The 23,546-nt window shown below is 37.1% G+C and overlaps 1 protein-coding gene across 10 annotated transcripts in view; it reads left to right on the top strand.

Moving 5' to 3' along the window:
- LOC105255288 (tropomodulin) overlaps positions 1 to 23,472 on the top strand; it is a 45,377-nt gene extending 21,905 nt beyond the window's left edge. For 3 of the 10 annotated variants that reach the window (XM_011264477.3, XM_011264479.3, XM_011264484.3), the window contains exons 2-10: positions 6,044 to 6,196; positions 6,295 to 6,462; positions 6,651 to 6,777; positions 6,859 to 7,079; positions 7,160 to 7,314; positions 7,418 to 7,514; positions 7,624 to 7,771; positions 9,246 to 9,358; positions 21,342 to 23,472. In XM_011264477.3, the coding sequence (XP_011262779.1) occupies positions 6,044 to 6,196; positions 6,295 to 6,462; positions 6,651 to 6,777; positions 6,859 to 7,079; positions 7,160 to 7,314; positions 7,418 to 7,514; positions 7,624 to 7,771; positions 9,246 to 9,343 (1,167 nt within the window). In that variant the 3' untranslated portion in view covers positions 9,344 to 9,358; positions 21,342 to 23,472. Of the gene's footprint in view, positions 1 to 5,106; positions 5,406 to 5,565; positions 5,635 to 6,043; positions 6,197 to 6,294; positions 6,463 to 6,650; positions 6,778 to 6,858; positions 7,080 to 7,159; positions 7,315 to 7,417; positions 7,515 to 7,623; positions 7,772 to 9,245; positions 9,359 to 10,500; positions 10,581 to 14,376; positions 14,433 to 21,341 lie in introns of those variants that run through there. The other 7 variants (XR_003123253.1, XR_889513.3, XM_011264483.3 and 4 more) reach the window with 7 other exon arrangements.
- Positions 23,473 to 23,546: the final 74 nt, after the last annotated feature.

Below are 23,546 nucleotides of genomic sequence, written 5' to 3'. Positions count from 1 at the left end.
GATACATCTGTGCTTATTAAATATGGAAACCGGTAATTTCGTTAATAATAAGCGCATGTCGAATAACAAATAATCGAACAGGTTGTAAAGAAAGTATTAATATTAGAGATCTGAAAAAGTAGAAATAATTCAAGTCTAGCACTGGAAAACTATTTGCTCTCTTAAACTTTATCTGAATCGTTATAATTTATATTTCTGATTTAATGCTTATCTTAATATTTGTACACACTTAATTGTAATTTAATCTCGTCTTAGTTTAATCCGAATTTAATTTCACAAGTTAATCTTAATTTGATTCCAACATTCAATTTTATATAAATTAAAATTCCGTTTATTTTGATGACTTTGACAGTCATTCTTAATCTACAGATGCGCGACGTCGATCTAATTAGTAACTGGAGTTTCACATCCGCCCGGCTTTGTCGCCAACTAACTAAAGATGACACGATAACCCAGATCACTTATATCGATATACTTTCACAATGAGAGATGGGGCGATTTTATCCATTCTGGCCAGGTATCTGGCGTGTTGCCAACAGAAATCTGTTTGTACACAAAGAGAAAAGATCGAATATGAAAAAATTCGATCGGCTCGAGAGGGTCAAATTGGATCCGCATATCGGTGGGAAAAATAATTCGACATAATGGAAAAGATGCGACAAGAATACGCGGATTATCGATAGGACCGGCTTGATAAATCGCAACACGAAATTGCGTAACGCGCGTTTTGGCAGAACGTATTTCATCGCCAACGATCGTAAACTTTGTGTAGACGTGCCAGATAAATCGTCCGGCTGTGATTTATATCGCGATCGCGTCGCTAGCTAAGATTTGCGAGATCTGTAACGGTTATTATTATTGTTGTTATTATTATTGCGACGATAAACGCGTTGTAATTAGGCTAATTCTCCGAGAAGTGACTAATCATGCGTACTGACTGAAAAGTCACGGGATTGAAAATGGAACGAGTATCGAAGATAATTATCGTTATATCGATTACGGAGGCATGCTGGATCCGCTGATCGGGCGAGATTGCTTCAGGCCATTGAACAATGTCTGTCACGGTACCATTCGTCAGCTGTTAGACGCGCGCATAAATACTAGTAACGTATATAACGTTGTGGAACCACCGTTGTGGCGGTACGTTACGCCGTATAAAATGATGTTTAATGACCGTTACGTCGCAAACGAACCTTAAAGATCGCTTGATTCATATACGCTCCAAGTACCGTAGGTTGAATAAAATCGAGCAGAGGAAGTCCACGTTCAAGAAATTGAAACGAAACGCGAATTTTCACGTCAATAGCTGAGAATTTAATTAATAGATTAGATCTTTATTTTTTCTGACATGAGATTGAATTCTTAATTCTCGGATTCTTATCTTTTAATAATCCTATGAATCCGATGAAATTTTTCTTTTCGATTTGATTAAGATTGAGATGGTTACTTGTTATAGGAAAAAAAATTCGAGATAATAAAGATGTATCGCGAAAGTTATCGTTATGTTCGATGATGCGGATCTCGCAGTTTTCACTTCTCGCATCTGCTGAGCGATTAAGTACCGTTAGAAAAAAATTACCTTTGGACGTGTCGCTATTCAATCTGTTCGTGAACGAGCGAGATGCGTGAGTGGCTCGCTTTCTCGTCGAAAGGAAAAAACTTAGTTGCATTTTCTAACGCTCTGCTTCGTAAACTGTAGGAAGCGAATTTGTAGATTTCTCGGGAAAGTCTGTAAGTAATTTCAGAAATTTTAGAGAAATCTAATAAAATTATTATAGATGGCTGAAGATAATCGCTTAATCTCTGTCTTTAGCGATGTTGATGCATGATAGTTCATATTCTGCCTCTCAGTCTTTAAATATTACCTTAACATTGAAAATATATATTTCGGAAAACTTGGATAAAAATATCTCGAACAGATGTGACTTTTGTATCTCTGACTTTTTTATGATGATCGTCTGGTCTCAGCGAGGAAAATAAGGAACCACGTGCGGTGTCTCGTGTAAAAGGTGATGTATTTTTAGTAGCTCATTCAAATTGAGCTAGTTCATTTTTTCCAGACTTTTCAAATTTTCTGTTCACATTCTGCGTTATTTCTCGCTTTTACCAATTATCTTGTCCTAAGCATTCATTATTCGAATCTGAAAATTTCAAGCTCTGGAACTCTGCATAAAGTTAAACGTACAGAGATAAAATTCTAAATCTTAAAGCTGTCAGTGAAGAAAATTGTATTGTTTAGCAGGTAACACGTTTAAAGAGAATCAACAGCCTCTCGTAAAAGATTTTTCGAACGAGATTTTGGAGTCGCGAAAGAGAGGGAGAAAGGTGTTGATGCGAATTCGCCGACGAGTGCAAAGTACTAAGTTTCTCATCGCGCTCGGAAGGCATGGCATGGCAAGGGTGGTGTCGTTATTAATGCGGGCCTAGGTCATGGGCGGCGGAATGTCTCCTCGACTGGTCGCCGTAGCTGGTTAGTTCATAAGAAGGCCAGTGGCCGCGCTCTCGCGGCCACTATAAATAATCGGGTGCGCGGGTATGTCCAAGTATAGCCCGTTGGGAGGGTGCCAGTCTCAGCGAGGAAGCCTCAGCTATTTTTGAGGGCTGTCGCCGCTACTAACCGCTCGACGGACGGCACTCCGATCAGGACCGTCGACGGAGATGGCGATTCCGCTGCGTCTCTCCCTCCGAATGGGGACCATTGACGCGCGTATCGAGCCTCCTTTCACCCCTTTCTCCCTTTTCCTCGCACCGCCTTTCCTTTCTAGTCCGATATCGATCTTCTCGTCCAGATTTTACTCTTACGGTGACCTTGAGCGGCGTCGAATCAGGCCGATTATGTCAATGTCGAGATTCCGCGGATTACGTGATCGAGATAGAAGGATAGAGGAACGGGACGCGGAGAAAAAAGAGGAAGGAACGGCAGCAGGAAGGGGAATTGCCGGTTTTGGCAACTTGCATTCACGTGCTGGCTTCACGGTCAATCGTAAAACGAGGACTCCGAGGCTCGATTAATATGCGGATGACTCGTACTGCACGGTTTTACGCGTTACCGGATGTACACGCGGATAAATTTACACCGGCTCCCGATGCATGTTGAATACGAAAAAAATTAAGCGATGGACAGTGCATCTTAAATAGCAAACGCCTCGCTGAAGAATGTTAGATATTGATAGCGATGCTAGAATTGAAATTGTATAGAGATGTATGAGGAATCAGTTATCAATCGAGATTACAATTCATTTTTTATTGAAGAAATAAAAGCTGATATGAAAACCTTGAGTCATATATATATATGCTATAGCTTATTTTGTATTGTCACAATCTCCGCAGTCTCTGGTGCAATCATACATTCAAATTAGCTCTAGTATTAGCAGTGTCGTAAGGATACTCATAATTTAGCAGAAAAGGTAATCTCATTGCGGAAGAAGTGAAAGGCTTTAATCGATTGATTCGATTTTGCATGTAATAAAATTATCTTCTATGAATTATTAAGGAAAACGTACAATTCTTTTGAATGAAAATTCAAGTCATTCTAAACAAGAATTAAAGATTACTGATGTTGAACTTATTATCGAGAACGTATAACGTTTTTTCAGAAATATTAATAATTTTCGTGTTTAGTAAAAAGTACATACATAAATTTATTAAGAAGAATATTTTTAGATAAATATTTAAATGTAGTTAAATATTTTTAGATAAATATTTAAATATAATTAAATATCTTTAGATTAAATATTTGTCGAGTTTTTCATCATCTAGAAATTAAAATTTATATATGTGCGTGTATAAAAAAAGTCTGCATTAAGAGAAAACAATTTGCAAATAATCCCCCTCTATCTTATCTAATAATTATATATAAATAATATTATATATATAAAAATATATTTTATATACAAATTATATACATATATATATTTGTATATATAATATAAAAAATAAATAAAAAAAATAAATTATAAAAAGGTAGATAGGCATATACCCCCGGTTGTCTGTTATATTCCAATATTAATATCCAATATTAAAATAATATTTATCCCGCAAAAAATTCTTGTTTTCGAAAAATTAACATTTATTTTGAAACTTTATTTTATAATTTTACATTTATAAATTTTTTTTATTAAACTGATTAGACCCGATGACTTTTTTTAATGAGATATTAGCAGATAGACCAGATAATTTAAAGAGACACATGAAATGTAAGGCTCCTCTCGCCGTTTATAGCGTATAGAACATAAACATTTCTTAGCCAAATCCGAGAGTCGAGTTACTTGACTTAGTAACTCTTGCGTTGCATAATAGGCAGTGCGTACAATCACGGATTGCGTGAATTTTTGAACTAAAACTATTATAATTTTAATTCATCCAGGCGTTATTAAATTAGAATTACAATATTCTCTTAATCAGAACGCCTTAAACTATCGCGATATATATATCACGAAGTCGCTGAATCGGGAATCGAACCCGAGTCTTTCGCTTGCCGGGCGACTGCTCTTACCACTGAGCTATTCGGTCCCACACCGACACTTCTCCTATCCGTTTTTATTAATCTATGGAAATAATGAGAACACGATCATTTTTAGCTCGGTGTGTAGTTCTAAATAAATTGGTAAATAATACGGCTCTATGTATTTAACAACATGATAATTAAGAAACGAGCACTAAGAGTCTACAAAACGCGGATGGCAATGCGTAAATTTTTTCGAACATTAATCGAAGTCTCAAACCAAGAGAATCTATAACTTGGCATATATGTATATGTCTTAAAAATTTTTTCGCGAACAATTAATGTTCGAAATAATTTACGCATTGCCATCCGCGTTTTGTAGGCTCTTAGTGCTCGTTTCTTAATTATCATGTTGTTAAATACATAGAGCTGTATTATTTACCAATTTATTATTTTTCCTCTATCGTGCATTCGCTTTGAATTTCCCGCCTCTTCGACATATACTCCATTCGCCGTAACATCTTCCAGCCACGCGCGTAGTTGTCCAAGCGACGCGCAATCAAAATCGCGTCAATCGTGCCGTATCATTGCTATTATAATCGTGCAAAAAGAGAAGATTGCAATTCCGATTATCCTCGATTCATCTGTGCCGGGAGTAAGGATCGAGTATCGCATCATTTTGAAAAAAACGATCTCGGAAAAAAGTGGACAAAAGTCGCATCGGGCGCGTAATCGACTCGATCTTCACGCAATCGCATTGTCAACGTTAAAAGGGCGCTGCCGCGATCTGGTGGGCTGGTCGGTGAATCGCGCGCGTCCGTACGTCGTCGTGTGTCGAGACTGTGTGCGAGAATCCGGAGCAAGCGTTTCTCTCGGACTTTTAACCCTCGAATTCACGCACCTAGCGACGACACGCACAGGGCGCGAGGTCGCGTCCTGTCATCGTCATCATTATCATTGAGTAAGTCCCAGTGAAGAGGGAGGGAGGTCCATTCGTCAGCCGGGCGGTGGCCGGAGCGATTCCGCTTTAATCATCGCCGATTTGGCACGCGAGTTGTCAATGAAAATCGATCCCGAATTATCTGGGTCAGAGGGCATCAGTCGCGTTGGACGCTCGCCGAATTTAAATGAGTCATATGATCGACGCGATCGGATCAGTCGATCGCGAACGCACGACCTGTCGACGTTCGGTGATTACGCTTTCGCGATAACAGAAATCGGTCGTGTCGTGTCAGTCAGTCCTCCTTGGCGGGGGGGCGCGTCTCGTATCGACATCTTTTTTTCCCTGCGGTCAATGCGCCCTTTGAATAATTGATCCGGCACGACTGACGGGCGCCGCAATAATTAGCCGGAAACGTCAATAACGCGCGACAGCCTTTCCTTTGTTTATAACGGCGAGAGTTTTAGATGCTTCTTGACGTGATTGTATCTTAAATAGTAGAAGAGATAAAGCTTTATTCTAATTAAACGCTATTGTATAATATATCGGAGCTTATTGAGATACACGAGGATTTTTGCACTTGACTGTACATTATAAAATTTTACAAAATGTCGAGAAAACACTCGGTTGTTGACCAACAGCCATGGGATGATTTACAGACTTCCTCGTCAACCAAAACAACCACCATGACGACAGCAGCCAAGCTATATGGCAAGGATCTAAGCGAGTATGATGACATTGATGTGGATCAATTGTTGGCTGAGCTCACACCGGAGGAACTAAATATGCTGGCCAAGGAAGTGGACCCTGATGTAAGTCTGTTTGTTTATATAAATGATTAGTAATCTTATGTGTTTTTTTCAAAATCATGTGCTTTTTGAAAATAATTGAATTTAAATTATGCTTATAGGATAGCTTTATGCCACCTTCGCAGCGTTGCAGTTATGAATGTAACAAGAGTCCTACAGGGCCGCTGAATCGAAAGAAACTCATTGAACATATCAACAAGCAAGCTTTAGAAACACCTGATATTCCAGAGTTGAAACCATATGTACCTGGTGTAGTTAGAGGAAAAAAAGTAAGTATATAGATTATAAAAATAGGTTTTTGACCATATAAAAGATGGTATAATATTTATAGCATAATCTAATATTTTCTTATAAAAATCTAAAGTCTGAAATTATAATTATAAAAAAAGAAAATATGTGTAGAAAGTCAATGTACAGTTTTGCACAATATCTGTATCAATTATATGTATCGTTTCAGTGGATACCTCCACCACAAGAAACCATAAAAGAAAAGGAAGCAGATGAACAGATTGCGATAGATCTTGGGGAGGAATACGAACAAGCGCTTTCAGCCGCTACCCAAGAAGAAATCATTGATCTTGCTGGTAAAGATTGATCATTTCCTAAAGTCCATTGTCTTGGAATTAAAAGATAAGCAATTATCTAAAATCGTCTCTTTCTTGCAGCTATTCTTGGTTTCCATTCCATGATGAATCAAGATCAGTATCACGCATCTCTATTGAATTCTGGACAACCGGTCGGACTCGGCTGGGATGGAGTAACGAAAGCTAGTCAACCGAAAGTTTATCCTATGGAACCGCCCAATGATACGGACGTCGACGCCACTATTAAACAAGTGCGGGACGATGACTCCACTCTGACTGACTTAAACTGGAACAATATTAAAGTAAATAACAGCAATTGGCAAATATTTTCGTAAACAGAACAATATATTTTATTCTAAGCTGGCAATGATATTTATTGCAGAATATTTCGGACGAAAAATTCGTACAATTGTTTGAAGGATTAGAAATGAACACACATCTTGAATCACTAAGTTTAACTAATGTTGGACTCAACGATAAAACTGCACAACGGCTGGCCGATGCTTTAGAGAAGAATTCGACACTCAAAGTACTCAAGTGCGCATTTTTTATATTTTATATATTTTCGCGTTAAAAGTGTGTGCCGCTACTTATTATTGTTGTACTTATTATTATTGTAATGTTAACATTTTTTTTTTAGCGTGGAGACAAATTTCATAAGCCCACCTGTGATAGTAAGGCTGATCAGATCTCTTCTTAAGACAAAATCCATTGAAGAATTTCGATGTTCCAATCAGGTATATATATATATATATATATATATATATAGATCATTGCGTAAAATTATGTAAAAAAATCTTATGATAAAAATAACGGTTCCATGAAATTTTAATATTTATTTCGCAGAGATCGCAAGTACTAGGTAACAAGATCGAAATGGAAATCACACAATTGGTAGAACAAAATCCAACGTTGCTGCGACTTGGATTACATCTGGAGTTCAATGATGCTAGACATCGCGTGGCTGCACATTTGCAACGCAACATTGATAGGAGTAAGTACATAAAGAATTTTGCAAAGATTTATATTTATCAGCATATCGTAGACCATAGAAAACATGATTGGTATTCTATAAAACAAAATTATTATTTAATACCATCCTAGGCATAAAAGGGTGTCTCTTATAAAAATGATCAATTATTGATAACAGAAGATTAGCATTGATTTATTTTTGTAGCAAATTGCTATAACTAGATATAAAATCTAATGAAACATTGTGGTGTCTATATTTTAGCATCCAGAATAACTCTTTCCACAGGTCAACACGTAATAATCTTAAATAAGTGTTATACAAATTGTATTAGTAATGAAGCGTCTCCCAGACGCATTCGATACTATTGTTTCTACTACGATGATAATTGTACTGTTTTCCATTTAGATGGGAGCAATTGTATGGGGGACTATGGAGACCATGTGACGAAATGCTTCTAATCCTTCTGAATCTGCTTCGTAGTCTCATGTAGCGCTTTACTGTAGCACATTTCATCATTTCATCTATTCATCCTGCTATATTCATTCATTATTTTTTTAGCTAGGGACATAGAGGTAATTATAAGCTCCTCGTCCCATCTCTATGCACTTTATAGAACTTTCTGACATAGTATTTTTCCCCAAACCTTTACCATTTAAAGATATAAAAGTAAAACTATATATAGGAATGACTATTCTTCTTTAACATTTAAATTTTATTTAATAAATGCTTTTTTCTCCCTCTCAATAACGTATCAAGCCTCTTATGTCATGTTTTATACTTTCTGTCTTTATCATCTGCTTTTTCTTTATTACTCCTTCAAAAATCTATTTTATTTCGCGCATTTCCTTGTTATTAAAGAGATAGATAAAAAAATTGTGCAAGTAACACAAACTGATCAGACTATGATCTGTCTGTTTCAATTTTCAGCGAAACATGGAGAAACGAAGATTAGAATAGTTTAATTTGGTATGAATCTGTCGACCAGTTTTCATATTTAATTAAACGCTTTAATAATTCAATTAACGATTAAATTCGTGCTTGATCGATGTTAAAAAGTACTGCTTTTTTACGATCTTATTATTTAATAAGACGAAACATCGGGACGCTTTCATGACTGATATGCTTCATTGCATTTTTAATTTATTGCTTCTTGCTTTCTAAATCTAACATTAATATTACAGAAAGTAACAAGTGATATCTGAATTATCGTGTCACGATAGACTTGATTTCCTAGCAAAACATGCAAATGAATTTGTAAATTCTTAAATTCCCGCGCGTGCAAATCTCTTAGAATTATATCTTCTTATTCTCCAATTATGGCATGCATCGCTATTGTAGAGACCAAAGCAGAAATCCTTCAAAAATATTTTTTAAAAATATAAAAATGACAAAACTTTTGTATTGTTTTATCGAATTTGTCGAAAATTTATTCCCAATTCAAGCGAATGACTTCGATTGAATGACTATAATTTTAATTGATTATTTATTTGACTAGTCCGTCGTGTGGAGGCTCAAGCTAAGTTTCTAGCGATTTCTACTGGCCCTTCAACTTTCAAGGTTGTTCCCGCAGATGACTTAAAAAATAGAGCGTAGCGCTATTGCAGCGCAGTGAGTAGTTTTATTATCAAAAGTGAGCTTGTCTTTTCCCATACGATTTTGATAACTTGTTCGAAATACTTACTTTGATCCTTGTACTCGTATTAATTCGTAATGATAACGTTTCAGTAAAATTTTAACATTAAAGAACCTTGAATTTAATAGTTTCTTAATAACACTTAATATTTTTTATGACAAATGCAAAAGGATGCATCAGTTTGATTATTCTTAGCTATCAATGACATTTCCGAATGTTCGGTATCTCAGTTTCAATATCCGATTCATCATTAGAGATAAAACTGTTTGTAATTTTATGTGCATTTCGAAAAACCTCTCTCACGACGAAAGTCATGTGTAACAATTGTCTCCCGAATCTGTCTCAATACTAAACGAATGTAATAATAGTTTATTCTCCACATTTGTCAGAATCAAACAGATATCAACATAAAATGATAAATGCAACTAATATTTCATCCCTTAACAATCTGTCGCACGATCTTATTTTGCATTATTGGCACTCTTATTGATTACTCTTCCTTACTCTGTTTTCTTTTTTTTGCATCTCGTCCCACTTTCTTTTTAAATTTAACTACCTCACACTTCCTTTCTAATATCTCAATATACTATCATGATACATGCGACATACAGATGACAAGGGTTTAGGTTTTTATGATTCGAGTTCAGGGTTCCTTGGTCAAATCTTTCAGGCAGGATTAATGGATCGCCCCGGTCCCTACTCTACATTATACGTCACATTTATTTGACGCATATGTATATGTATATGGGTGTTCGTCATGACGCGCTCGTGTTATATCGATATCGAGCTGCCAATGTCCATCTTGATTCGCAAGATTGTAAAAAAAATATGTTGATTTATAAAAAATATATGTAAATCGATTCTAGATATTTTGAACAATACAAATCTTTCGCCCTTAAAGTTTCTGGTAAATTTTTTTCTAATCATTACAATTAATTAAAAAATAATTAAACATAATATATATTGATATTGATCAAAAGATTATCTTGCTAGTCGAGATTTGGTACCGTGAAATCTCTTTTATCGTAAACGTGTACTATCCACGATGGTAGACTCTGCAAGCCCACACAAACTGCGATATATATATATACTCACGATACATATTCTTTCCCAACAGTACGGAAAGATCTATCGTTGCGGCTACAGTTCCGATTCTTTAACATGAACCATAGGAAACCTGCCTTGATTCAATGAAAGGTAGCTACCCGTTGTATGGTAGACTGTCAGCAGAATAAGTCGCACCTTTCCCTTTCGCGCGGGAAAGCTTAACCAACGCCAACGCTATTTTTACAGCTTCTACTAATTAATGCTTTTTATTAAACAAGTTGCGCCACGAAAAGAAGCGTAATCGGTGTGTTTAGACGCGATCGAAAAGAGAATATTCATCATATCGTTGTCGAGACATGATATATATTCTGTACAGATTCGCAACATTTTATACTTTCGCGAGAATAGATTCGTCAAGTTCGATTTCGATGCTTCATTTTGAAAAGCAATTATACCATTCCAATGTAAATTATATTCTTTCCAGCCTAATTAGTGCAGTGATATCGAGAAATAAAATTTATCATAATTATAGTCGCACAGTATTAAATCGGGTTTTGTTCGCTGAAGAGGGTTGCGTGACTCCTAGAGCGTCGTGTATTTTGACGTACGCACATCACCATCATTACCGTTGCATCGCACCTGCGATGCAATGGAGTTTAGATGCATCCTATCAAACGCAATGAAGTCATGACGCGTTAATTTCCACAGAAGCGAGGTTCCTAGGAGCTTTATTCCCCTCGCGTGACATCCTGCCGACATTAACCCGTCAACTCGAAGACAGCCTAACACGCCGACGTTGGTGCAAACCGAATCTGACTGACGTCTGATACTGAGTGAATCGTTGTCTGAACTATTCGCGCGGGGATTTTTTTTCTTTGCTCGAGCACCGCTCAATTATACGCGCACGTCTGTCTAACAAGTCTAGTCGAGCCTTCTCGTGAAAGAGATGAATAGTCATCTTTTGGAATAATTAGGATGCATATGAAAAATCTCGCAATTTATGTTTGGTATTTTTATGAAAACGTGAAAGCATATTCGGTCCTCGGAACCCTTGAAATCTTTAAAATCGCGGGTTTTGTACAAATAATTATTCCTTGGATTACTTTTTTCAGTTATGATATTTCTTATTTTTTTGTATTTTGAATTTTGATTTCAAAATTGGAGTTTTGTCTATGAACTGAGTCTTCGAATTTTCATTTATTTTATTTTCAAATTTGTGAATTTTTTTTTCCTAATATAATTTTACAGTTTTACTTTCTAGTTTTGAAAATATTCGTATTGTACGCGTATTATTGGGTTTTAATCCCCTGCGAAATTTTATGATACCCTCGATCGGCGCCGGGATATATCGTAATGACAAAACGCACGTACCGCGGAGGTGTTATTTTTAAAATGCAAATCGTTGAGGTGAGAGAACAATTTACTCTTTCATCGGGGATTAACGGCGTGACCCGTGTTAATGAGTCTACAAATGCTCGCACCAGGCGCAAAATTGCTAATATTAATTGCGAATTGTGTGCACGGCATTTTAAAATAATATCTTGCGCAATGCTTTCATGTAACACGAAATGTTAATTGTTGATGCCGATGGATTTTATTGCGTGGAATTTATTTAGGATTACAAAAAAATCTCTTTTAACTTGTATCTTTAGAGATTTTAAGACTTACATTGCATTCGAGAGTAAAATAAATTTAATAATGTGAACCATATAAATTATTACACATTTTATTAATGCAATCGTTACGTTATGTTATGTCATTTTCAAAATCAAATTATCATTCAAAAAAATGTAGATAATATAATTTTTAACGGAATTTTTAGCCAAGAATGGTATATTGTCATTAATTTTAATAGAAAACATAATCTGACGATAAGAACTATTTATACAAGCTTTTGTTTCATTTTCATTAGGTAAAATTCAAAACAGTATAATCTCTGAATGAAAATGTGTATGGTTTATCCTATTAGAATTGTATACATTTCAGATCATATGTATATTCATGAAGAATGTATATATTTATTTGATATTATTATCAGTATCGTTTATGTTATATTTTTGAACTCGCGTTCCCTTCCATCATCCTGCAGTTTCGCGCGGATTATTCGGGACCGAAGATTTAATTGCGAATAATTACAATAATTTTCACGATTTTCATTTAAACTGTTCGATGGATATATCGTCACAAAATTTCGCAGGAACGATGGTCGTATCGACGTTTTTTGTTCGCGTTATACATCTTACCGTCTTATTTCCCTAATAAAAAATGTCAACGTCAGTGGTGAGACTTTTGGCGCTTCTCTGAAAGATTATTTTTTTGCTGCGTTAAACCGTTAGGTAGTTTTTTCTGCTCACTGCGGTTTTTTTCTATCGCAACGTAGACTAAAAATATTCCTCCTGAGAATAAATCTGTGGAGGACACGTGCATTAGATTAATGGTTCTCGTATCTGTCTGATGACTAACAACAATATTGTGTCGTTGTGTCTGTCTTTGCCAATTTTATGAAAAATTCTTACTAACAGCGGAGATATACATAAAATTTACCACTTCTCGCTATTTACCTGCTTTTTGCATTTACGTACGAGTTCGTCGCTGTTACGCGTTCGTAATGCATATTAAATCTTTAGATACTTGGAATCCTCTTTGTTAATCCCTATAAAGGCACGGAGCAAAAAATTTAATGGAACGTAATCGGGACGAGTGCGCCTCGAGCTTCGATAAATTACTTACGGGATCTTTAAATCTCCGCTCGATATTGCTAGACATACGGGAATAATTATGAGTTGACGATGAATTAACACGAAAATTAAATCGGCGAATAAACGAGAATAAATTGTGAAATTTTTTCTTTGGCATTTTTTCCGTGTAAAATGTAATCGTATGTAAAATCTTCAGGACTCTTAACGTTGATGCAAAAGCAGCTCGCGAGATTGATATATATTTTAAGGCATGCCATGTGTCGCTCGACTAAAATGCGAATACGAGACGTGCGCAAAATAAAACAAAAATAAAACACGATACTTTTGACCATCATTATTGCATTGTCGTTACGCGTATTAAACTAAAATGCATATCGTGTATTTCAGTTTCAACATTAATTTTAAATATAAAAACATGTGTATTAAATAAAATGTATACATTTTTTTAACAATCTACGCGAATATATACGTTCAAACCGAGTTTTCGAGTTTGATAACAACGGGGTTGATAAAAAAAAAAAAAGAAAGAAAAATCGACGCTCGTTTAATCGCGAACGGCATAAAAAAGAAAATTGCGGTGTCGGCGATGGAATCTGCCGTTTCGCCCGATAGAGCGAAACAATTTGGCGAGACCACAGCGAGAACGAAAGACAATTAAAAAGCGACGCGCGCTCGGCGTGATCCACGCGAGGGGATGTTTTACGTCTCCGCCGCGCGTTATTTCTGCCACGCGGCGAGATTACTATTTTACGGCGCGGATTACCGCGCTCTACGCATCGCGTTTCGAAATACGTTCCTTTAATCATGTAATGTGCTTTTTGTCCGGCAACAATCGATCCTGCACGTCGTCACGGATAAACGAGAAAATTGCCCGACGATTGTTCTACAAAGATTACGAGATATCGCGTGCTCTTTTTTTCGTTCGGGAAATTGATACGCGATGATAATTCCGCGATTGTCCACGGGAATTTAATGCAATAACAAGTCCGATAAAAATAAAAGAGATTGTTTACACATGTCTCTTGAACTTTTATGATAGGATTTTTTTTAATTAAAAAAATCGGATTAAAGATAATTGACAAAGCGTTTCTCGGATGCGCCGCAAGTCGAGCGATATGTTTGTTACGTTTTGTTTTTTTTTTTTATTTTCTTGTATATTCTTTACCGGCATGCATCGGATCGGTAAAGTATTTTTCTTTTTAGTTGCTAAACGCATATGATGACAGTGTTTCGGGTGTCTGTTGCAGTACGGCAGTCCCGGCTCGGGGTGGCAACATCTTAACGCGAAGTGGCGTTCGCCTAGGTATTTTATTTTGTACATATATATACATATATATATATAATACACAAGCACACATTATACACTATATACACATATATATATTATATTATGAATGTATACTCTTTCACGCGCACATATCGACCGATCTTATTGTCTCCTATGTCAACACTTACGAGGCTTAACCTACTTATCCTGTCGTTTGCCAAAATGATTATTGTGTCTCTCGCGAGGAAACGCAAACGAAAATAGGGCGGCGATGGCGAAATGTCAAACAGCACGCCCAGATTATTTGATTCTATTTGCTGTGTGTACACAATATAACGAATTACGAAAATTCTCCGTTTTCGAGAGTCTCGATTCCCAGTTTTTAATGATGATTGACTCTCTTAAAGAATTCAAGATGTATGACAAATATATTTATAACTACAAATAAAAAAAGGATGCTATATAGTAATAATGAATTTAAACAAAGTTTCTCTCTCTAAGAATTGTTCCTTCGTATTTGGACTGTCACTGTAAATTTCATTTATAGTTAATTCGATTAATTTATGCATTCGTAAATCGTTAAGTAAATTGCACGATCGATATTCTTAATGATTATTCTATAATAAATTGAAGAATAATGTAAAAAATTGTATCTTAAAATATAGACTCAATTTAAATTCACAGAACTTATTCCTGATTAATTTACATGATAATCGATATTCTTAGTAACCATTGTATAAATTTGAACGAGACGTAAAATTATTTCTTCCAATTTAAAGAAATTTTATTCACAATCGGGGGATTACATACAGATATTGCGAATTATTGATAAATTGCACGATGATCAATGTTCATTTCAATGATCGTTCTATAACAAGTTTGGAAGAAAAGCACTAAATTATCTCTTCCAATTCAGACTGATTTAAAATTCGTAGCTAATCAGATTAATCGAGTCGCTGGCGAATTATTTATAACTTTGCGACGATCAAACATTTTCTCGGTGACTGTTCTATTTACATATCGTTATCTCTCGACCGTTGAGTATCTTTCGGAATGACCGCGCGATGATGGCGCTGGGAAGGAAATTTGCATAGGATCAACGACTGTGGAGAGGATATTTTATCGGTTACACGCCGTTGATGCGGGGACTTGTTGTCGCGCATGGCAATCGTCGAGATCGAAACAACACGCAACGTACTCCGCCGACTACTGTCGCTTAATCGCATTTCTCCGTTTCTCGTTTACTCGCCGTTTCCTCCCCCTGCTGTTTTACATCCCTCTGAGCGACGCTGTACATATTCGCCGCCCACGTTGCATGAGTTTTCTCCGTATAGAACGCTGCACGCTTTAATATAATTGTGCAATACACATATGTATCGTTTCCTCCTCCTATGGCTTGATTACATCGCGATGTACGATTTGCGAAATTAAACGGCAGGACAATTTCGCCGATGCCGCGATGATACGGAATTATTAATCGCTATTCCTGGATAATGCGTCCGCGTAAAAGTACCGCAAATTTTGCGAACGAAGCTTCTAATTTCTTTTGGTCGAGTCGTTATTCTGTTGGAAAGCATCATAAACAGAGAATTTGTTATTAAACGCGCTCATTAATTCAACTATGTTTCCACTTGCTCGGAGAATCATCATTTAAATTTTAACGATAGAATTTTCCCCTTATGAAAAATTTCGAAAAAAAGTGTCGCGTTCCCAGCTATTTATTATTAAATATTCTGTTAATTAAAGCTTAATTAACTACGTTGCGATGAAAGTATGCTGTTCTGCAAATCGGTAGAAAAGAGTTCGTCGTTAAAACTAACATTGAAACTTCTGACACGTATTTACTTGCTAAATATTATACCTTACAAACTGGAAGGCCCTGTTGTTACTTTCTTAACAACCGATAATAATTCGCGGTGTTCGTCAAATAACAAACTTGTGACGGAGAATCGCGCCTGATGCCGCGGTCTCTTGTCGCGCGAATTTCCAGAATCGCAACCTCGCGTTGTTATTGCAGGCTGTTGCAAACCGGACGTTGCGTATCGAACGGGGTGAACGAGCGAGTCCGCGCTGTAACTCTTCCGCCCCGCGATAACGACCGAAATATCTCGAGCGCGGCGGGCGCTCGATAAATATTTTTCACCAAGACTCGGAGCCCATTTTATCGGATCTCCCTTTTACGCGCGGTCTCGTGCCGACCGGCCGGTTCATTTCGTCGCGATTGCGCCGACATGCATTAAAGCGCATGCAAGCTCGTCGGCCGCATATTATCCGATATAATGGCATGCTTAGCACGCTGTAGGCACCGTGACTTTTTTAAAGCCTGCCCCGATTAGCCGTTGTTATAGCTCGAATTACGCGGAATCGTTATCGCGGATAAACGCGGGTCGCAATTCGTAAGTTTCACCCTCTGTGTACTAGTTCGATTTCATCTCACACACGAATATCGAAATTCGAATATCTCACACACATGCACATGCTCTACGACTCTTTCCACACTGCATTAAAAATTTCTAACATTTTGTATCTTTATAATATGCGTTTAAGACGATGTTACAGTAAACAATATACAATACGTTGCAGCAAAGCTGATGTTCTCTCATGGATGATGTACATCGTGTATATCTTTATTCCGCACTTTTGGTAGTCTTATATATTTTATTCAGAAATGCATCATTGATTAACTGGTATTATTTCTTTAGACTTGGCCCTGTATGTAATTTACACGTTTGCATCCCCAAGACATAGACACCGTAACACAACTATATCTCCCGTAGTCAACTATAATTAACACGATCACTATATCTATATGTATACCTGCATTAAATTGGAATATTGCATACGCGGAATGTGTTAACGAGATATGTGTTAACCAATAGCACATTATGCACAATTAGTACAAGGATAGCATCGGGATTTCACGTTAGTAATTAATGACTTAATGCACCGTGAGAGCATGGAGAAACATACTCTTGTACTGATATTACTACTGATGTTCAAGTAGACTACTAATTTGTTGCGATTTAATGAAAGGAACCGAGGATTGGATAATGCGGCACTATGGCGAGGCACGAAAAAAAATATATTGAAATTATTCGTCGTGAAAGATGCAAATGGCTCAATATTATTATTAAAATCATAGCGCACACAAAGTTTTATATATATAGACGCAATTTTTCAATTTAAATCCTCATCACACATATTTAGGATATTTACCATTCATTTCTTCTTCCTTCTTTTTTTTTAAGAAAGAGAATCGAATTTTCCAAGATACAATTTCAGAAATATTGATTTACATAAAAAGAAAAAAAAATAATAGCAAAATTACCGAACGCAGGAAAACACGAGAAACAACAGAACCGACGAAAAGGTTGGTTGTACGCAGCTTTGTCGGAAAAATAATGGAAGCTTCAATTACCGAATAGATTGCCTCGAATTTCTATCGACGGACGCTATTCTTCCATTTCACCGTTTCTTTCTTTTCGAGCCCTTTGTTTTTTCATTTGTTTTTTGTTCAGTATCCGTCTGCCAATTTTTCAAAACAAAGTTATGCACTATCCGTCATACGCGTGTTTCGAGCGAATCGTGAGCTTTTTGATATGAATCTATTTAAATGTACGGATTTATTTTTTCGCACGTAGAAATTTTAGCCAAATCCAATCTTCTTGTCTGTTATCAGATCTGTAAATTTTAATAGTTTAATCGATATTTAATTCTGAAACTAAAATTTCATTAAATTACGTAACTACAACTCAGTTTAGCTAGATATTTATGTCCAGTTTACATACTTTTATAATTATACTTCAATAAATTTTTAAACTATTTAAACGTATTTTTTCTTGGCGATAAAATTTCCAGACGTAACGATAACGACAGTCAAAAATTACGGATATCGCACGAGTAGGTAAAACTCATCAAGAGATGAGAATGCGGCTTCTCTATCAAACGGGTTCTAAGCTTTCGTCGGCTTTACTTATCTCGGCTATCCCGCGAATGGATTTCTTCGGGAACGAGGGTCTCCCCCAAAATCGTACGCGCGCGCAACTTCAGCGATAATGATAAAGCGGATTCGCGACTTCGAAAGTGCGGAGACAGAGAAGACGAAGAGGATGAAGCCTCGTTTTACGGTGCATTAAATTCTGACGAAGTGGCTTGTTCTATATTGGCGGATCCGAATTATCCTGGAACAGATAAACAGACCGCCGACGGGAGCGGGGAGGAGAAAACATCGGGGACGTGGAAAAGGGGAGAAACGGGACAGCGACATTTCTAAGGAGGTTGTAGCGATGTTTTTTTGCGATTAAAGGGGAGAAGATGAAAAGGACAGGGAGCGAATCGGGAAAGATAGAAACAAGAAAGTATGATGGAAGTACTTTGGGATTTTCAAGGGAAGATGAAATCTAGGGACGCGTCAGTCGAGCGTGAAAAGTTCGACGGTGACTGTCTCGGCAGCTCCGCGAGTTTCTTTTCGTCTACTTTTTTACTAGTTCTATAGAGAAGATGTCGTCGTATCTAGAGAAAGAGGAAGATTGCCGAGTTGTCTGTTTTTCTCGCCAATAGTTTAGTATCGCTCGTAATAGCATCTCGATTCGCTCGTGATTGTTAGAATTTATTTGTCGCGATTACGTCGCGATAAACAGCCAGCTGCGGAATTGAAGCTTCAGAAATAATGAACATGAGTTATTTCTTTAGAAGAGACAAACGGATGCATTTAATGTAATCTCAAAATTGTAATAACAAATGTTCATTTACGCATAAAACAATCAGAAAATTTCCATCCCAAAGTGAATGGATATTTTTAAATCAAACTTCCATCTCTCTTGAAAAATTTGCTGTATCGAAACTGTATTCCTCTGGTGTCTCACGCACACTCCAATCGCGAGGTTGATTAACGGCGTAATTAATCGTATTTGCCGCATCCGCTTTTAATTATCTGCGCTGGGGGCGGTCGGGAAAAATCTGCGCGAGCATCCGGGTGCTGCCGAAAAATCGACGATGATGGAAGCTACGGGAGGGAATTGTCCGACGGCTCGACTAATTACACCCTAACGTATTACGCTTGGTTCGCGCGTAGAGACGTTACGGGAATAATAAATTACTGCAACGGCTCGTCGTGCTTTCATCGCGGCGCGGGCGAGGCGGAACTCGGTTACAAGCTCTGGCCCGGCATCTCTCGCGCGTTCCATGATAATTAATTCCCCATTAAATGCAGAATGCGGTTGTTTACTTAACACACGTCGTCGTACACGCCGGGAAAAGCCGACGCGGATGCTGCATTATTATTAGCGCGGAACCGCGAGATTTCCTCCCGTGGATCATTTCTTGCCGCGGGTAGCTCGATTTCATCGATACTCCGATAACGAATAACGCGCATGCTACACAGTTATGGAGTGTCGACGCTGACATAGAGTCGCGTCGACACTCCGAAATGCAAGGAAAACGATAAACTCCTTCGCAGAGAGAAATGGTGAATAAATACAGCGTCCCTTGCGCACAATTCGAATGTCGAAACTTTTCTTGGGCGCGAATCGTTTATCTCCGTATGGCAGACGCAGCCGTTCCCTAATCGGCAAAAAATTGCGAAACACGCCGCGCCAATAAATCTGATTTCTATCGGAAGCTACTACCGGGCGCGATTTTGTTCGCGAGACTCGACGCGATTTATCGGGAGGAGCGTGCCTGTTTTTATCACGAAGCACGGTCTTGAATAAAAATATCGCTATAAATACAAAGTACGATGACAGCTCTCGATTCTTATTGGCAAATGTATAAAAACGTCGATAAAAGGGAAAGAAATTACCGCGCCTCGAGAATTCAACAATCGATTATTCCGAAAATAATCGAGTGGCTAATAAACGCCGTGATTAGCATAATCGCTGTACGACGAGATTTAACGATCGCGCGAGTGATTACGTATAATGTTATAATTTGAAATGATATAATTTCCGTTTTACGTGCACGCGGCACGGAGATTAACACCGGCACGAAATTTGTTGCCTCTACAGCGGCAACTACAAGATTATTCGTCACACATTGAAGAGAAACGCGTGTGTATACCTGATATACGATCGTGCATACACGTATATATCAAAGTGTAATATTCTTCGTGCGGATTAATGCGGCAGGCTTTATATGTATATCTTTACAAGTACCTGATGCGTAAATCGTTTTATCACCATGGCAATGGCTTAACGTAGTACGCACGTTAATTACTTTTGCTTTACGACTGGCGAGACACGCAGTAATGAGAAAGAAAAAAGGGAAATCCGGGAAAAGTCTGCGCAGCAGTAGATTACTCCCATCCGAAGGATCTTCATGATGCAAATTACTTAAGATTCTTGTATTTATTTTCTAAGAGCTTTAACAACCGGTAGTCTGCGACAACATTTTGCGACGAAATTTTTACACGTCTACGGAAAATTACACATTGCGTCTCGAGATAGCCTGTGTTATTGTCATTTGCATCATATTTGTCAAGTGCTTCGTGATGAGCCGTCCTGTTAAAAATATCTACAAAATAAATACAAAATGAAATATAAATTTGAAATAATTGCTTTTATATAATATTTCTTGCAACCTTTATCAATGAAAGAAGAGATCCTTGAAAAGGTTGTATTAAACTGAAATTAATTCAAGTTACGTGAAATAACCTCGCCACAGTGCCTATCTATCCGATCGTCACGCTCGACGATCCACGCATTCGAGGATTTAACAATCCAGAGATCAACGATCCCAAAATTTCTCTTGAGCACAATATTTGAAAAAAATCTGATTTAAATTATTGATCCGAAAATGCACGAAGGTATGTGAATCCACAAGAATCGCATACGGTCGAGTTTTAAGATCTTCTAAACTGATCTTTGGGGAGAATCCTCGCGTCGATCATCAAGCCTCTAGAACACCATCCATCGTAATGGCTCCCTCGAGCATGTTTCTTTTTGGCAGATCGCCTGCGCCGCATGGGAAGAGCTTCCCGCAATTATACCATCGGCTGGGCCATACATTGATGATGATCGCCACGATGATGGCAACGACGATGACGAAGACGATAATACGCCGATGATCGCGCGTGAGTTTCTCGCTGCGTCTCGAAGCACCGTAAAATGGTCTGTACACGTACATATATGGTATCATACCACCCGCAGTGGATCTTTAGATTCCTTCGGGAATCTTCGTATGCTTTGAATCCTTTGGATCTTGAAATTAACGCGAACGTTATTCGAAACGAGATGCTCGATTACGGAGGAGAAATCAGAAGCTTCGCATAATGCGATAAATTAATTTATGCGCGTGAATGTCTTTCGTCTTTGTTGCTCTAAAAAAAAAAATACATATAAATTTATATAAATATGTAGACCTGCACTAAAACTATGTCGCGCGAAAGATACTCTAATGACGATGTAAAACAAATTTAAATCGTTATATGGATGTGACATGTGACACACATACACACGGTATTGTTGATTTATATAATATATAATAAGACGAATATATATTGTCTTGTAACTGTTAAGTCATTGAAGATGACTCGCGGTGGAAAATGATGCGAAGGGAGCCGGGATAACTTTTTTATCGTAATGCGCACCAAGATTTCCGTTCATCGCTTTAACGTGGCTATCTAACTGGATTATTTAAATATTTATACACGAAAGAAAAGTTCTCTTTTAATTAATTCGACCAAACTTTTGCTCGAGTGCATCGCTGAACGATCGGGTACAAACTATATTCTGTGTTCATCTTTTTTTTTTTTTTTTTTTTTTTTTTAAGAGAATCTTATTATTTCACGTTCTATCTCGTTGTTACTAGCTACTGCCTGGTCATTGTAAAACGATTCATCGTCTTTTATGCTTTAGAAAGCAAATAATTATTCAATTAATAGTTCAATTAATAGTTTTAATACGTCACTATGTAATTGAAATGTATCTATGTATCGAAAAATTTATAAATATAAGAAATTAGGATTTTTTTTCTCCAAAAATTAATCGAATCGATATAATTTTTAATGTAGAATGATTATTTCTCTAATTGTTTTCACATTGCATTATTTAAGTACCAATTGTTGTATTTTAATCAACTTTGTGCACAATGTGTAAACATCATGACAATGCATTGAAATAGATTAATTAGCTGCGAACACACGCGCAAATTTTTCATTAAAAATAAATATCGAACGCGATACCACCGACCCGATCGTTCCGCTCGGTATAATAATGTCACTGTAATATTCGCTATAAGGTACTAACTCGTTGTTTAAATTAATGATTAATTTAGTTATACATATATATGTAATCAATCTGTACATATTGTCTTCAATGTCGTTTCTAATCGATCGATGTAACCTACGTGTTATAACGAAAGAGGGAATGGATTATTATCGCGTAAGAGAGAGGGTGGCATAGTTGTCTCTGTGTATGCATGTCCGTGTGGATGAGAGGGAGAAAAAGGAATCGGGAGTGCGTGAGTGACGATAATTATACGGTTTTACCAAGATAGATCACGCGCCGATTGGCATATCGCTGTATACTTGAGCTTGTTAAATGCATGGAAGTACGCGGATCAAAAATACTTTTGCACTGTACTTGTTCGTTTATGAGTAGAATTGTAGAAAATGTATCGTACAGATGTAAAATATATTAATTTGACGTATTAAATTCTTATGTAATCTACAAATCTCTCTCGAGTATTTTTGCATTTTTTGGACGTTACGAATTTTTACGGATCTATCGGTTCTCTTCGGATTCTTTTTAAAGCCGCGCCTAAAAAGATTTTTAAACATTTTTCAATAAATGACGTGCAAAGTTCTCTTTTGAAAAGCGTAGGTGGACTCGTGTAGTTGACAAGGGTAAGAGAAATCGATAACGAAATAGTATTGTAATCATATTTGTCTCGCTCGCCTTCCGAATGCATTCTTGATTGTTGTAAACACATTCGCGTATCTATTTACTCTGTCACACGGAACACTCATTACATTACGTACACAACATACCGAAACTCAAATGCACGCGCACGATCAAAGCCTTGTTGCTAAGCCTTATCTTGTAACACGAGGTTTAAATAAACTGCTGAGAAAAAGACATTGTCTTGTGTTTCGTTTATTGAATACGAATCCATTTCAATCTATACAAGATGTAACGAATCAGTGCAAAGATT

This window comes from Camponotus floridanus, unplaced genomic scaffold (assembly GCF_003227725.1).
Source record: "Camponotus floridanus strain SB8 unplaced genomic scaffold, Cflo_v7.5 scaffold43, whole genome shotgun sequence".
Classification (NCBI taxonomy): domain Eukaryota; kingdom Metazoa; phylum Arthropoda; class Insecta; order Hymenoptera; family Formicidae; genus Camponotus; species Camponotus floridanus.
This window is presented reverse-complemented; position numbering and strand designations above follow the sequence as displayed.